This window comes from Barbus barbus (genome assembly GCF_936440315.1).
Source record: "Barbus barbus genome assembly, chromosome: 31".
Classification (NCBI taxonomy): Eukaryota; Metazoa; Chordata; class Actinopteri; order Cypriniformes; family Cyprinidae; genus Barbus; species Barbus barbus.
This window is the reverse complement of record NC_136759.1, coordinates 18,118,573-18,133,986: the sequence shown is the minus strand read 5'-3', so window position 1 is coordinate 18,133,986 and position 15,414 is coordinate 18,118,573. Positions and strand designations below refer to the sequence as shown.

The window sequence follows — 15,414 nt, the reverse complement described above, 5'->3', positions numbered from 1 at the left end:
GCCCAGACTAAACTTGGTTTACATGCACCACCTCCACACTGACCGCGAGAGAAGAGGGAGAGGGTATTTGTCGTGATAGGCATGCACGCGCAAAGTTTACTGTGAATCCTGATTTACTTTCAAGGAAGAGGAGCACGTGCCACTATCTCACAACCTCGATTTCTTCTTTTCAAAGGTAAATGCTTGACATTTTAACGAGCAGTTAAATATGAAAGTTTGGTATAGTCATCTGTTGTATGTAAATAATGTCAACTGGTCGTGATGATGACAGTGTTGCATTATAGTAGTGCTGGAGATGCTGGACGGTGTGATGTGCTGCAGGTCAGCAGTGGTACTGATGATGCTTGTTTATCTAACACCTCCACCAGCAGCATCAGCATCACTGCAGCAACAGCAGTGGCTGTGGCACATGTATCATCTCTGACCGTGATCTCCTTAATTGTTGTGTCTGCGTGACATGTAAGTGCCATCAGTCGTAAATGAAGACATTCCTGCATCAGTGTGCACTTTATCCAGTCTGCGTCACGTCATGAGTTCTCCAGGAGATAAACATTGCAGACCTATTTGCAATTTTATATATATTAAAAACCAAAACTAAATACATTTTTTATTTTATATATATATATATATATATGTGTGTGTGTGTGTGTGTGTATATATATATATATATATATATATATATAAATAAAATAAAAAATACTTGTACTCTATACAAATAGAATATTCAGCATAAAAAGCATAATATTTAATAGACTATTTTACAGACATTTAACATTCAGTAACATTTAATACTTAGAATAACAGAATAAAATGTTATAGAATATTCCGCATAAACAAAGTGGATAATTTAAAAGAATTTAATACAATATAATATATTTAGAAAATATTTAAATAAAATTGCAATAGAATATTCAGCATGCACAGAATTGATTATTTAATGGAGTAGAATAACCAAAATATCTGGTATTTAGACTTTTTTTAATTGAATGTTATCTAATATTTAATACTCAAAAAAAAAAAACATTCAATAGAATATTTAGTATAATTGACCCACATCACTATAACACTACAAATTAATGGCCACACATAACACAGATTTTGCACTTTTCATGGACTTTTTGACTTGTATTATATTGGCTGTGTTTCAGAACCTTGTAAGTTGCTCGACAGCATTAAATTCATATTACTTTGATGACAGTTATACTGCAGCATTGAGCAGTAGGTTATCAGTTATTAACCTGTGAAGTTGTGATATTGTGATGTGATGATCACATTTCAACAAGTCTCACATTTAACTGCCTTTTTTAGTGGGAATTCGCTCTGGTATGTTGGATTAGGCTCAAAAATTCATATTAAATGTTGTTAATGGGACTGTTGTCAGGGGTCAAATTTGAAAGCATGCTTGGGCTGCCATGAGGACACAGTGCCAGTAGTGCAGTGTGGCTGAAATCCAGCCCCACATACTGGCTGCTGTCAGTACATGAGGTTTAGTACAGCACAGCACTCAAACAGTGAGTTATTACATAAAACAATAATAAGAATTGATTACTGTTTTATATTCAACAAGCTCTCTCGCTTTTACACGATCGAATTCAGAGCAAATGCTGACAAGTAATTTCTGAGACGCTGTCAAATTCAATCTGGTCAGAGATTATGTTTTAATAGTATTTCCTGCAGGTCTTAAAATATGCTATTATACTGTGACACTGTGCATAATAAACTGCATTTGAATGCAAATACAAGCCATCAGAAATGGATAATCACAAAAAGCAGAACATTTTAATTTGCATGACCCACTCAGGAAATTACAGGGGCTGTATAATCATTTTGCTATGACGTAACATTGTATTACACCATTTTCCAAAATTATAAAAGTATGGTTGTGGTGGTTGCAAAAATCATTAGATTAGAAATCCTGTCTCGAAGTAATTACAGTTAATGCATCACCAAAAAGATAAATAACATGCTAGGGGCTGGACAGCCAGTGAAGGATGGGACACAGCACAAGGACACACAGCACATTTTCATCTCTTTTCTGTTGCTGCTGTTATCCCTATCAGTGCTGCTTCGGTTACATAAGGAAGGTCCTTGTGTTGCACAGGCCTTGAAGTGATGAGTGCTACATCCTTAGCACTCACTTAGCACTTAGCAGGAGACATTAAGGGGCAAATGAACAAAATTAAAGGTACTGTTCACCAAAAAAAAACATACAGATACAGATATGTATGCAATAAGTAATATGCTGTATGTGCTATATGGATGTTATATGCTATAAGTACAGACAATGCTATAAAGTAGGCCTAATCAAATGTATAAAAACACTGCATATTCTTCACTGTGTTAAATAAATATATATTTCTTCTAATTAAAATTACAAAAGGGATTTAGTCAAGAGTAGTGAGAGATTTGATTAAAATTAATGACAGACAGCAGGAATATTAGACTGCTATCATTTTAAGAGCTGCCCCGGATCCAATATACTGTCACACGTTTTTTTTTTTTTTTTTAAATGAGTGCGGAATGAGTTCTCTTTCACTGCCTATCGCATTTCAGTGGCTTAAAATCACTTGTTTTAAAATGGCAATACTCAAAAATGCGTGCAAGCCATACGTTTTCATGGCCATGTAGCACAGCAGTGTCATGTAAGCATGTAACCACGATAGATAGTCCAAAATCTCTACTGGTATATCGCCCACCCCTAATGACAGACCTGTAACCAGTTGCATAATCATAGCCATTGGCCGTTTCTCAATACCAAGTTCGCAGAGTCTGGACTTCCGTCCTTTCGAGTTTGGACTTGCCAAGTTCGACTCAGAAGAACGATCTCTCGAGGACGGGAGGACGAACTGAATTCTGGGTTATGGCCCGTATCAAGTCCGCACAAGTCACCTCTCGATGCATCCTCGGTAAAAGGGGCGGATCAAGAACACATCCGGGGATTTGAACTGGACTTGGCTAGATGTGAACTTTGAATTGGAACAGTACTTGGCAGCGACTGATGACGTTTCACAAGTCCACAAGAACACAAGTACAGACAAGTACGCATATTGAGAAACGGCCAGAATGTTAGGACTGTTGCTGCATCTAAATATGCCTGTAATATGCAAAAAAAGTGAAATGAGTATGTCCAAATCCAAAATATACCCAGATGACTTACTACTTCTGCTGAGATTCTGGAGTATGCATTTGATGGATGCTTTACTATCGCATGAGGCTACAGGAGAGGTGTTTTGAATGGTGGCTGGTAGGTCATGTGACAGTGATAGCACGGTGGATAATGTTTCTCTGGATTTCATTGATACTACTCATATTCAAACTATATAGAATGTGTTTTTTTTAATGGTCATGAAGTAAGTTTTAAACCAAATGTAGTACCAGCTAGACGGCATGTGACTTTGGATGAAGTTTGTGTCTTAACAGCTAGTTTGACCCAGGGTTGCCAGGTCTGTGAAACAAAATTTAACCCAAAACTAGCCCAATTGTGTTTTTTCTGTGGTTTCCCCCTCCATTGGTGGGGGTCTTCTCCATCGAAATCACATTCCGGGTGACTTTCTTTGATGTTCCATAGAAGAAATAAAGTACACGTTTGGAATGACATGATGACAGCATTTCCATTTTGGTGTGAACGATCCCTAAAAACACTTTCCATCCAGCTTCGTGATCTGTGGCACAGTTTATGTGTTGGTTCAGTGATCAGTATTTGAGCTGGTTGTGCCTGAAGGTTCATCAGCATTCATGGATCAGAGCTCATCTGATGTGTTTTTGTCTGCATGATGACTCTCTCGCTTCACTTTTATCGATCTGCCTGTTATGGCAATACAAAACCTGGATTCAATTTGCAGCTGCGTGAATAAGGAGGAGTACAAACACAAAATCCCAAGCAAAGACATGAAAAATCATTTGCATTAAAAGTTGGATTTGATCATTGTTTCCTTCAGCGTGGAATCTCAGAGGATAGTTTACATCTTCCTGAAATACCTGATTCCACTTTTACTATAATTTATTGATGTTTTCATACAAAACAGCTTACATTTCAGTTTAAATAATATTGAGACGGAGCCAGTATTAACTTTGAGCAAATAAAAGCCACTTAGTCTCTCCCAAAGCTTCTGTGAGAGAAAGAGAAATCCATTATGTCATCTATTATGCAGTTATCATAGCAGTGTCACAAAAAGCATCGTTTGGTTGACAGTAAACTGTAAGAAAACACCGCAGGGTCTTTCAGCATCGTGTCCTGAGCAAATTTGCAGAGCCCTAAAATACCCGCACAGGTCAGGGTGTGGAACTGGGGTGAGAGAATGCTAGAGGGTTTATTTGTGGACATGTCGCAGTACGAGTGTGCGTTTGCCCCAGCCGACAGTTGTGTGTTTGTGTGGGAAAGCGCTTCGATCTGTCAGTAGACTCTTTATTCTCCGACCCCACGCTTTGGCGGGGAAACAATGGACAGAACATAAGAGCCGCTTTTTGCTCCAGACTCTTAAGACGGGCTCACCCCTGCCTCAACAAAGCCTTCTGACTGAAGGAGTCATGCATCAGACTGGTGCATGCAAACACACTTGATAACCGATGGACGTTCTTAAAGGTGAAGTGTGCAATATCTGCACCACTAATAAACAAAATGGAAAGAGGGTTTGATCGTGCAGAAATGGCCACCATGATGTTAGAGTGTTGTGGGCCATTTCTGGCCCAAGCTTAGAGAGCTTACACCAAAGTATAGTAGATATCTATATTAAATATTATTCTATATCTATATCTACAGCGCACCTTTCATCAAGTCACACGATTAAGCAGAATTATTTACGTACTACTATAGTATTTATTCATGTTTTAAATGATTTTATTTGATATTTTTTTGTTATATATTCATTTTAATTTTAGCATAAGTTTTAGTATTTTTGTTATGTGCTGTTTTTGTTTCAATAGGCTATTTTTATTAAGCATTAATGTTTCAGTTTTAGTCATTTTAGTACTTCAAATTTATTTCAGTTAGTTGCCAATGCAACTTATCTGATTTTCTGTTTTACATTTTTCATCTAATATTTACATTTTATTTTATTTCAGCATTTAGCAGAAATGATTTTAATTGATTTCGTTTTAATTTAAAAAACATCACTGAATTTGAGGTGTTGTTGATACAGTGTGAATTGTGTTATACACCAAAGTTTAGAGATGTGTAGTCTTTTAGTATTTTTGACGAATAAAAGAGTTGGGAATAAAATACAGTTCTGTTGCAAAATGATAGATAATTTCAATAGTGAATAATTTTAAAACAATTCTCATAAAAGTAGTTTATACATACTTTTAAATCATTTTCAAGTGTTTTTATTTTTTTGAGGCAACATAAATTAAAATTGAATAATTAACTATATTTTAAACTAAAACCTAAACAAACAAAAAATGTGGTTCATTCATTAATTTATTTTTATAAAATACTACTGACAAAACTCTTAATATGTATCTTTAACTACATATTCTCATATGAGCAATCACTCAATAACTACACTGATTTAAGTCTTATGAGCAAAAAGGTGGTTGTAAGCTGCATGTGTTTGATTTACATAAAAGAACCAGTCATTTGTTCAGTAATCATTTGGACTACAAATGGCTGCACTATATTTTTAATTAAAAAGCTCCTTCTTTTAGGGCTGCAAAACGATTAATTGTGATTAATCGATTCAAAATAAAAGTTTATGTTTACATACTATATGTATGTGTGTACTGTGTATATTTATTATATATATAATTACACACACACATATGTATATATTAAAAAAAAGTTGTATGTATGGTATGTATTTGTATGTAAACACACATATATATACATATATATGTGTGTATTTATGTATACATTATAAATATACACAGTACACACACACATAGTATGTAAACATAAACTTTTATTTTGAATCGATTAAGATGAATTCTTTCAGGAATTGTTAGATTCACACTGTAGATTCAGTAGTGTTATATATTCTGAATAAGAGCTGGTTGTTGATTCCTAATCTTACTAAAATACTAAACTTGAGCAATAATAATGTAACCTTATAGATAGTCCCGTCCCAAACTAACGGCACTGGTTGACTCAGATGTCACTCACCCCAGGACATCCCTGTGTGTGTGCAGGTGTATACCTCCCACCCCGCCCCACCACGGCCCTCACCTGTGTGTTGCGGTGCTTCCCTTGTGAGCCGACCTGGGCCGGCAGCCCCTTCTTGCACCGCCCGCCGACCCGGCCCATGGTCACCATGACGCGCTCCAAAACTTTCCAGGCGTACCTGCCCAGCTGCCACCGCACCTACAGCTGCATCCACTGCAGAGCACACCTCGCCAACCATGACGAGCTCATCTCCAAGGTGATTAATGAGCCAAGAATTAACAACCTGACAACAGCTGCAGCATATTCAAGATGTTTTATTCAAGATTCAAGATTTTTATTTGTCACATACACAATTATACAGAGTATAACCAGCAGTGAAATGTAAGTGTAAAGTACAACAAATGCATAAAGCATATGAAGCTCACAGATTAGAAGATCAACACATGCTGTTTAATGTCACATCAGATAACAAAGCAGATACTGTAGTTTCAGATTAACATTTGGATGTGATATATGCAGCTCTCTAAGGAATGTGTCTCATTTTTCTTTTAGTCGTTTCAAGGAAGTCAAGGAAGAGCATATCTGTTCAACTCTGTGTAAGTAGTTTCTGTGTTTTTACATGGGTATTTGATTGTACAGTTATGGTATTTGAAGAAGTGGTGGGTTTATACACTACCTTTCAAAAGTTTTTTCATGTTTTTGAAAGAAGTATATGTGACCCTGGACCACAAAACCAAACATAAGGGTCAATTTTTTTGAGGAGTTTTGAAACAGTATTTCGCCGGGATACAACTATTTGAAAATCTGCAATCTGAGGGTGCCAAAAAAATCTAAATGTTGAGAAAATAAAGTTTTCCAAATGAAGTTCTTAGCCATGCATATAACTAATCAAAAATTTAATTTTGATATATTTATGGTAGGAAATTTACAGAATATCTTCATGGAACATGATCTTGATTTTTGACAGATAAAGAAAAATCAATCATTTTGACCGATACAATGTATTGTTGGATATTGATACAAATATACCCAACTGTTTTCTATTTTAATTTAATTTTAATAATGTAATTTAGTCCTGTGATGGCAAAGCTGAATTTTCAGCATTATTACTCCAGTCTTAAGTGTCACATAATCCTTCAGAAATCATTTCAATATGCTGATTTGCTGCTAAAGCCACATTTATTATTATTATCAATGTTGAAAACAGATGTGCTGCTTAATTAGTTTTTTTGGAAACCTTGATACACATATTTTTTTGTGATTCTTTGATGAATAGAAAATTCAAAGGAACATCATTTATTTAAAATACAAATCTTTTATGACAATAGCTGTTTCCATCCACCTACTTTTATGCAAATTTTGGGACATTGCATAAAAAACACTGCATGGAAATGCCAAAATGTACGTAAATTCTAAAAATGCACATAAAAATCTTGAGTCTGATTTTTTATTTGTTAAGAAGACATAGCAAATAAACTACAATGGAAACACATTTACAAAATAAATTCCTTGATGCGCATCAAAGAAGTCGCGTGACTTTGCCTTAAACAGATCATGTGATTGGATAACTAATCAGCGCACCAATCTTATCACACCTCCTCTCAAAAGTTATTTTAATTTTGAAATGCCTGAGCCAAAGTCTGTCATCAAAATGATTTGGTATAGTCAAAACTGTCTCACACGATTACATTCATAAACATCAAGCCTCCGAACGCAAGATAACATGACAGTGTTTGTTATTGCATGCTGTCTGCATGCAAATCATTTATTATATAGGCAAAAACAGCCACTGGCTTGCAACAACTTTAATTTTGGGGGGGAAACATAGCTAGTACTAAAGTCTTGATTAATTTAATGCATCCTTGGTAAATAAAAGCCTTAATTTCTTTACAAAAAAAAAAGAGAGAAAATCTTACTGACCCCAAGCTTTTGAATGTTAGTATATAAGCTCATGTCTACTATGCTTCCACAAACCTAAATGTAGCTTCCTGTGCATGACTGTGTCTCACTTATCTCGTCAGGGTGAACGTGGGATGTGGTCCTGCAGAGGAGAGGGTTCTGCTCACGGGCCTTCATGCAGTGGCAGACATCTACTGCGAAAACTGCAAAACCACACTGGGATGGAAATATGTAAGAAAATACAACACATGGAAGGTTAAAGGGCATGTACATAAAACTGACATCACATCATAACACAGATCAATTACATGTAATAAGAGAGGCAGTGGAAGATGGTTATACAACTAAATTATGACTGTACAAGATACCGTAGCTTACATTATTGGACATTAGTTCACCCAAAAATTAAAATGTTAACTTATATTCTTCTGTGGAGAACAAAAGAGGATGTTCAAAGAATGTTTTAACTGTTTTTGTCCATATAATGAAGAAAGTAAGACATGCATACATGAGAGTGAGTAAATGAAGACAGAATTAGAATTTTTGGGTGAACTATCCATAGAATCTATTTGGAGCCTCATTAACCTGAATGTGCTTGCATTGACCGAACAAGTCATGGACACTTTGAGATGATAGCACATTGTTAATATGCACAGCTTTGCGAGTTTATGCTTGCTCATAAAGGCTTGTCTAAGCAGGACACATTCCTTCCATGGCGTCCGTTTTTAATCAGCAGCTGTGCCGCATGCCGATTGTTTTTTTCAGCACTGGATTTCCGGTCGCCCTTGACATGGAGTCTTGAGCAATGCAAACACCAGTAAGCACATAAACAAGTATATGTTCCCACAGTGGCCTGGTTATTTATAAGCACAGCAGATATTTATGTCAATGTGAATGCAGACGTTTCAGAGTAGCAGGGAAGTTTGACCCAGTGCCCTTCTCCAGAAATCTGATGAGTGCTCCCTGCTGCCTGCATCCATCAGCTATAAAAAGAAAAGACAAACGGGATATTAAATGCATTAGTGAAACTTTTTTGTCCTACCTATTTTTAAAAAAAAATACATTAAAAAGTAATTCATGTCAGAAATAAAACTGCCCTGATACAATAATAATAATAAATCCTCATTATTATTATTCCTTGTTTTTTCTTAATAAAATCATGGTCCAACCAGCATGCAGGAAAAAGGATAGCACTTTACAATAAGGTTCCATTTGTTAACTTTGCTTAATGACATTAGTTAACATAAACTTACAATGAAAAATACTTCTGAAGCATTTATAAGTTAATGTTGATTGCAACATTTACTCATACATTACTAAAATAAAACATCATAGCTATTAATGTTATTTAATGAACCTGAGCTAACATGGACTAACAATGAACAGCTATATTTTCCGTAACTAATGTTAACAAAGATGAATAAATACCTTAACACAAGTATTGCCCACTGTTAATGTTAGTTAATGCATTAAATATAGTTAAAAAAAATGGAACATTATTGTAAAGTGTTACTAAATAAGATAAATAAAAATGGAAATTATATCATAGGACACCTGCAGACATAATTGACCTTTTAATTGACCATAATTTGATTTTTTATGATAGGGCAAGGCAAGTTCAGGTTATAAAAATGTCATGTGGTGCAACTCTCCATAAAACATTTTTTAATTTAATAATTCATGTTATTTGAAAAACAAAAATTTGCCTTGAAAAGTATATTTAAAAACTTTTTTTGAAAATAATGATTAATATGTATAATAACATGAAAATATGTTATTACTTTTATTTTGTGGTTACACCACATGACATTTTTGGAGTCATTTAAGGGATAGTTCACCCCAAAATGAAAATTCTGTCATGAATTGCTCACCCGCATCCAAACCCGTAAGACCTTCGTTCATCTTCTGAAAACAAATTAAGATATTTTTGATGAAATCCGAGAGCTTTCTGGCCCTGCATAGACAGCAACATAACTGAAACGTTCAAGGTTCAGAAAGGTAGTAAGGACATCTTTAAAATAGTCCATGTGACTATTATAGTCATCGGTGGTTCAGCCTTAATTTTATGGACCTACTTTCTGTGTACAAAGAAAACAAAAATAACGCCTTTGTTTAACCATTTCTTCTATTCCGTGTCAGCCTCCACCACGTGTTCATGAAAGTACGATGCATATGTGTGCATTCCTCTGACTGAAAACAAATCACAGCGCATCCGGGTTCTACGTCATGCGTCATGGTACTGTCGTGAACACGTATCGAAGACTGACACGGAAGAGAAGACATTGTTAAATAATATCGTTATTTTTTATTTCTTTGCACACAAAAAGTATTCTCATAGCTTCATAAAATTACGGTTTGAACCACTAATGTCACATGGACTATTTTAACAATAACCTTACCTTTCTGGGCCTTGAACGTGTTAGTTGCGTTGCTCTCTATGCAGGACCAGAAAGCTCTCTAATTTCATCAAAAACATCCTAATTTGTGTTCTGAAGATGAACGAAGGTCTTACAGGTTTGGAGCGACATGAGGGTGAGAAAATAATGACAGAATTTTCATTTGTGGGTGAACTATACCTTTAAATTGTAACTTTACTTGAAAATGGCATTGAAAAAAGTCAAAACTATATGAAATCAAAATTTTAAGATTTTTCTTATCATGTACAGTCTATCGCTGACCTATAAATGATGACAAGTTTCACATCCAAGTTAGTCCTGCGATCAATATCGTTTCTCGCTTTCCTCCTGCCCCCAGGAACATGCCTTTGAGAGCAGTCAGAAGTACAAGGAAGGCAAGTTCATTATCGAGCTCGCCCACATGATCAAGGACAACGGCTGGGACTGAGCGAGCGTCCTGGAGAGAGCAACGGGTGGATGGTGAATGTGTGGGTGAATGACTGACTTTGGTTTGCCATTACCCTCTTAAACGCTCTTCTACCCTCCATCTCCTGCTGACACACACGCCCCTCACCGGACTGGAATCAGGAGAGCGGGCCGCACCGGGGGGCTTTGTGTGTCTGGAGGAGAGCGCGAGCATGTGTGTGTGTGTGTGTGTGTGTGTCCGGCCCGGCACATGGGAGCACACTGAGATACATGAATGCATACACAAGGTGTACAGACATACGTGTGTAAAAACAACAGCATACCGCATGTCATGCTCATCTCAGCCTGATGGTTTATACTACAAGCGGCTCTATTCATACGCGTATATGACATAAGGCAGGGCTCAGGGGGCGCGTTGTACTTGGCAGGAGCAGGGTCACGAGTTCGAGTTGATGGGGCTTTCTCCACTTCGTGTCAGTGAGAAACTACCAGGCTGACCTTTCTGAATTCAGCTGAGGTCTGCACCATCTGCGCCAGTGAGGAGGACTGGCATGGAGAAATCTCTGAATGGAGCTCTGACGGACCAACAAACAGGGCTTAAAGGAATAGTTCACACAGAAATTAATTTCTTTGCAAGATGTAGAGTTTTCTTTTCTTCTTCAAACAGATTTGGATGAATTTAGCATTGCATCACTTGATCACCAATGGATCAGCAGTGAATGGGTGCCGACAGAATGATAGTCCAAACAGCTGATAAAAACATCACAATAATCCACAAGTAACTCCAGGCCATTAATTATTGTTATGTGAATTAAAAAGCTGTGTGTTTGTGAGAAACTCATCAATTCATCGTTAAGAGATTGTAACTTTAAAACATTGCTTCTAGCTAAAATGTGAGTTGTCTAGCCATAATAATGCTTTCTCTAGTGAAAGAGTTTCTGTACTTGTGGGAGAGATATATGCATAGATCAAGCACTGTTTACGATTGAAAGCAGTCCAAAATGTCCATGCCTTGATGGTTTTACATACAGCTTTTCACTTCACAAGACATTAACTGATGGACTGGAGCCATGTGGATTACTTGTGGACTATTGTGATGTTTTTATCAGCTGTTTGGACTTGACGGCACCCATTCACTGCAGAAGATCCATTGGTGAGCAAGTGATGTAATTTCTCCAAAATCTGTTCAGATGAAGAAACAAATTCAAATACATCTTGGATGGTCTGAGGTTGAGTAAATTCAGCAAACTTTTTTTTTTTTGAGTGGATTATTCCTTTAAAGGAATGAGAATTCACAATGAAAACTATTTCTTTAAACCATCTAAGAAATGTAAAGTGAAGTTTACCGTCATGCTTTCAGCATAAAATTACCATTTTACGATTCTGGATGAAACATGGGCATAATTAAGTGAATGTAAACCTTTGTGTATAGCAGTTTACAGGTGTTGTATCTGGACATCTTTGTGTCTGTATTCCATGTTCCAACAGTTTGTGCTGTTCCCAGTCTCACGGTGTTCATTTGTTCTGACTGCTCTTGCTTGTTAGTGGCCTCTTTGGGGAATAAGGACATAAGATGAGACTGTACACTGCCTATCTGTTAGGTTCTTTAAAATAAAAACATAATTCATCATAGCTCCTCTGTACTCAAGACAACTAAAAGACACTTAAGTGTCTCCAAGAATCACCAAAGACCAACTGTAAATTAGTTGACTTAACAAAAATGGCTTTTTTGTTTTTTGCTTGGGTGCAGAGAATGGTAACGTGGGATTGTGTATAGTGGAAAAACAAGCTTCTTGACATGTTTTGCTGACTTTAAATGAATTTAAATGACATGGTAATATATATGTGCATAAACATATTTATTCACCATAACTGATTTTCATCTGTGTCAGGGATTAAATTGTTGCATTTGTTATCTGAGCATTATCGCGCTTTATGTCTGGACACCAAACTTTACTACTTTTGTATTCCAGTAAGAAGTTTCAACTGTTGTGTATTTTATAAATGGGTGAGGAGAGGATAATGTTATTGGAACTCCCATCAACATTGATATAAAATGTCAATAAAACTGAAATATTAATTTGCCTGATGTTTTTATTTTTGTAGGCTCTTTTCATCATAACTACATGCTGTTTTAAATTTTTAAAGTTCCAATCTGACTCGAAAGATTTGCAATATGCGCTTTGAAGTTCCGATCTGAATCAAATGATTTGCGAACCCGCTCTGAAGTTCCGATCTAAATGAAATGATTCATGATACGCACTTTGAAGTTCCGATCTGATTCTGAATCAAAAGATTTGTGAACCTGCTCCAAAGTTCCGATTTGAATCAAGTGATTCGCGATACACGCTTGTAAATTAAAATTCTTTCAGCATTTACTTACTCTAAATGTGATACTTTTCTTTTGAGGAATACAAAAGGAGATGTGTAGCCTGCCCAAGTTGCTCTTTTCCATACAATGAAAGTGGAGCAGGGCTAAAATGTACAGTACACCTAAATTTTACAATTATTTGTTTTTATTCTATTTACAGTAGCTTTCGAATAGTTAAAAAAACACTGACATTTCTCAAAATATTTTCTTTTATGTTCCACAGAAGAAGGTCGTACAGGTTTGGAACAACATGAAGGTGAGTAAATGATGACAGAATTTCCTTTTTGGGATGAAGAAGTTTATAAATGGTATACGTTTACATGTAAGTCCACTTAAATGTTTTATTTATGTATTTATTTGATTTAATTAATCAGTTTATTTAATTTTTTGTCATTTATGGAGCTTGACTTCCCAGGTTTCATTCATTTTCATTGTATGGAAAAGAGCAGCTTGGACATTCTGCTAAACCTCTCCTTTTATGTTCCACAGAAGAAAGACTATCTTACAAGTTTGGAATGAGATTAGACATGTTGTGTGAAATATTGCTTGAAAGACTTCTACGATTTGTCTTCAAACTAAAGTTTAACACTTTAAATTCAGGCTCAGCTTGATTTGCAAATACACTTCAGTCCCATCTTCAACACTGCAAATGAGGTAAAAATCCAGATGTGGACTCACCCTAACAGACAGACTATTAGTTCAATATGGACAAGCTTAAAATACAAGCTGGTGCCAGGGAGTTGTTGTTCCAGGGAGTGTGCCAGCCTTTCAGTTGCCCTACGTCTCCTCTTTATACAGACAGATGGCTCTGTGTTTGCACTGGGGGCCGCGTCTCCTAGCAACTGGCTCTCTCTCGCTCCTCAAGTTGCAGAGGAGGCAGTGCAAGTGTGTGTCTGTGAAGGGCTGGTGTCATTCAGTGTCTGGGCCTGCGTTTATCTCACACAGCTCGCTGCCTGAGGTTGTTTAAGGTCTGTTGGGTTGGGTAGTGCTCTGCTGAGTGTGTGGGCGAATAATATCACCTACAGTTGATTACCCAGCTCTCCGGTAGTTGATGGATGAACATGTAGACAGGAAATACAAAGAAGAGCACACAGAGTACGTATATACTCTGGTTTATAACTGTATCCTCTGTTCTGAGTTATCCGATGACCTTTTGCTTGTTCAAGAGTAGCTATAATGCCACATGTCTTGTCTAGCACAGTGATTAAACAGAGCAAGGAAGTTATACTGTCGCAAATAACGTCAGTGTTATTCAGAGAGCTGAATGCAAGCCACAACATTTCTAGGTAATTGTGAAACACTAAAAGAAATAGTTCAGTCAGATGTATCATCGTGTACTCAACCTCATGTCATTCTGTAGCACTGTTTGAGTGGTAATTGTTTCTCAGGCACAAAACATGGTTTGGATGACAAATAATTTTCGGCAGATGATCTAATTAAGGGGTCGTTACACCGAACGTGAGGTCTAGATGCATTTCTTTCGAGTGCTGCATTTCCACTGAGTTTTTTGATCCGATGAGGTTCGGAAGCATTGAAATATTAGATTTTTTTGTGGATAGACTGTATATGCCAGAGGTCTTCAACCCTGTTCCTGGGGACCCACTATCCTGAAGAGTTTAGCTACAACCCTAAACAAACGCACCTGAAGCAACTAATTAAGGTCTTCAGGATCGTGTGAAAATTAAAGGCAGGTGTGTTTGATTAGAGTTAGAGCTAAACTTTGCAGGACAGTCGATCGCCAGGAACAGGGTTGGGCACCCCTGGTTGGGTGGTCACAAATACCATAGACCAGGGGTGCCCAACCCTGTTCCTGGCGATCGACTGTTTCCCAAAAGCAAAACGCACCCTATATGTGATGCATTCAAACCAAAACCAATAGATATGTATACATAGAAGCTAAATTCAACTTGTCGTCAGTCACAGTAAAACTTAATACGTTTTTTTTTAAGATGCCGCAACATTGCACAACCCCTGGTTTTAAAAACTGCAGATATTTAAATTAAATTTGTGTTTTTATATGTATTAGGCAAGGCAAGTTTATTTATATAGCACATTTCATACACAATGGTAATTCAAAGGGCTTTACATGAAAGAAAGTAAAATAGTCATAAAAAAATACTGAAAAAAATGTAATAATAATAAAAACAAGAAACTTCAAGCTTTGTTCAAACTCTTCCGCACTAAGTGAGCAGAAAAAAAAAACTTCTAAAACACCTAACTATTCT

The 15,414-nt window shown here is 36.6% G+C and overlaps 1 protein-coding gene across 2 annotated transcripts; it reads left to right on the top strand.

The window, feature by feature from the left end:
- Positions 1–4: 4 nt before the first annotated feature.
- On the top strand, positions 5–15,298 carry LOC306851125 (protein yippee-like 2). 2 transcript variants are annotated; one of them, XM_079387235.1, is made up of 5 exons: positions 5–175; positions 6,124–6,353; positions 6,650–6,693; positions 8,119–8,227; positions 13,413–15,298. In XM_079387235.1, exons 2-5 carry the CDS (start codon positions 6,237–6,239, stop codon positions 13,455–13,457), a joined length of 315 nt encoding a protein of 104 aa, XP_079243361.1. In that variant the 5' UTR covers positions 5–175; positions 6,124–6,236; the 3' UTR covers positions 13,458–15,298. The 2 variants fall into 2 exon arrangements, with proteins under 2 accessions (XP_079243361.1, XP_079243360.1); XM_079387234.1 differs by lacking the exon at positions 13,413–15,298 and adding an exon at positions 10,751–12,896.
- The last annotated feature ends 116 nt before the right edge of the window (positions 15,299–15,414 follow it).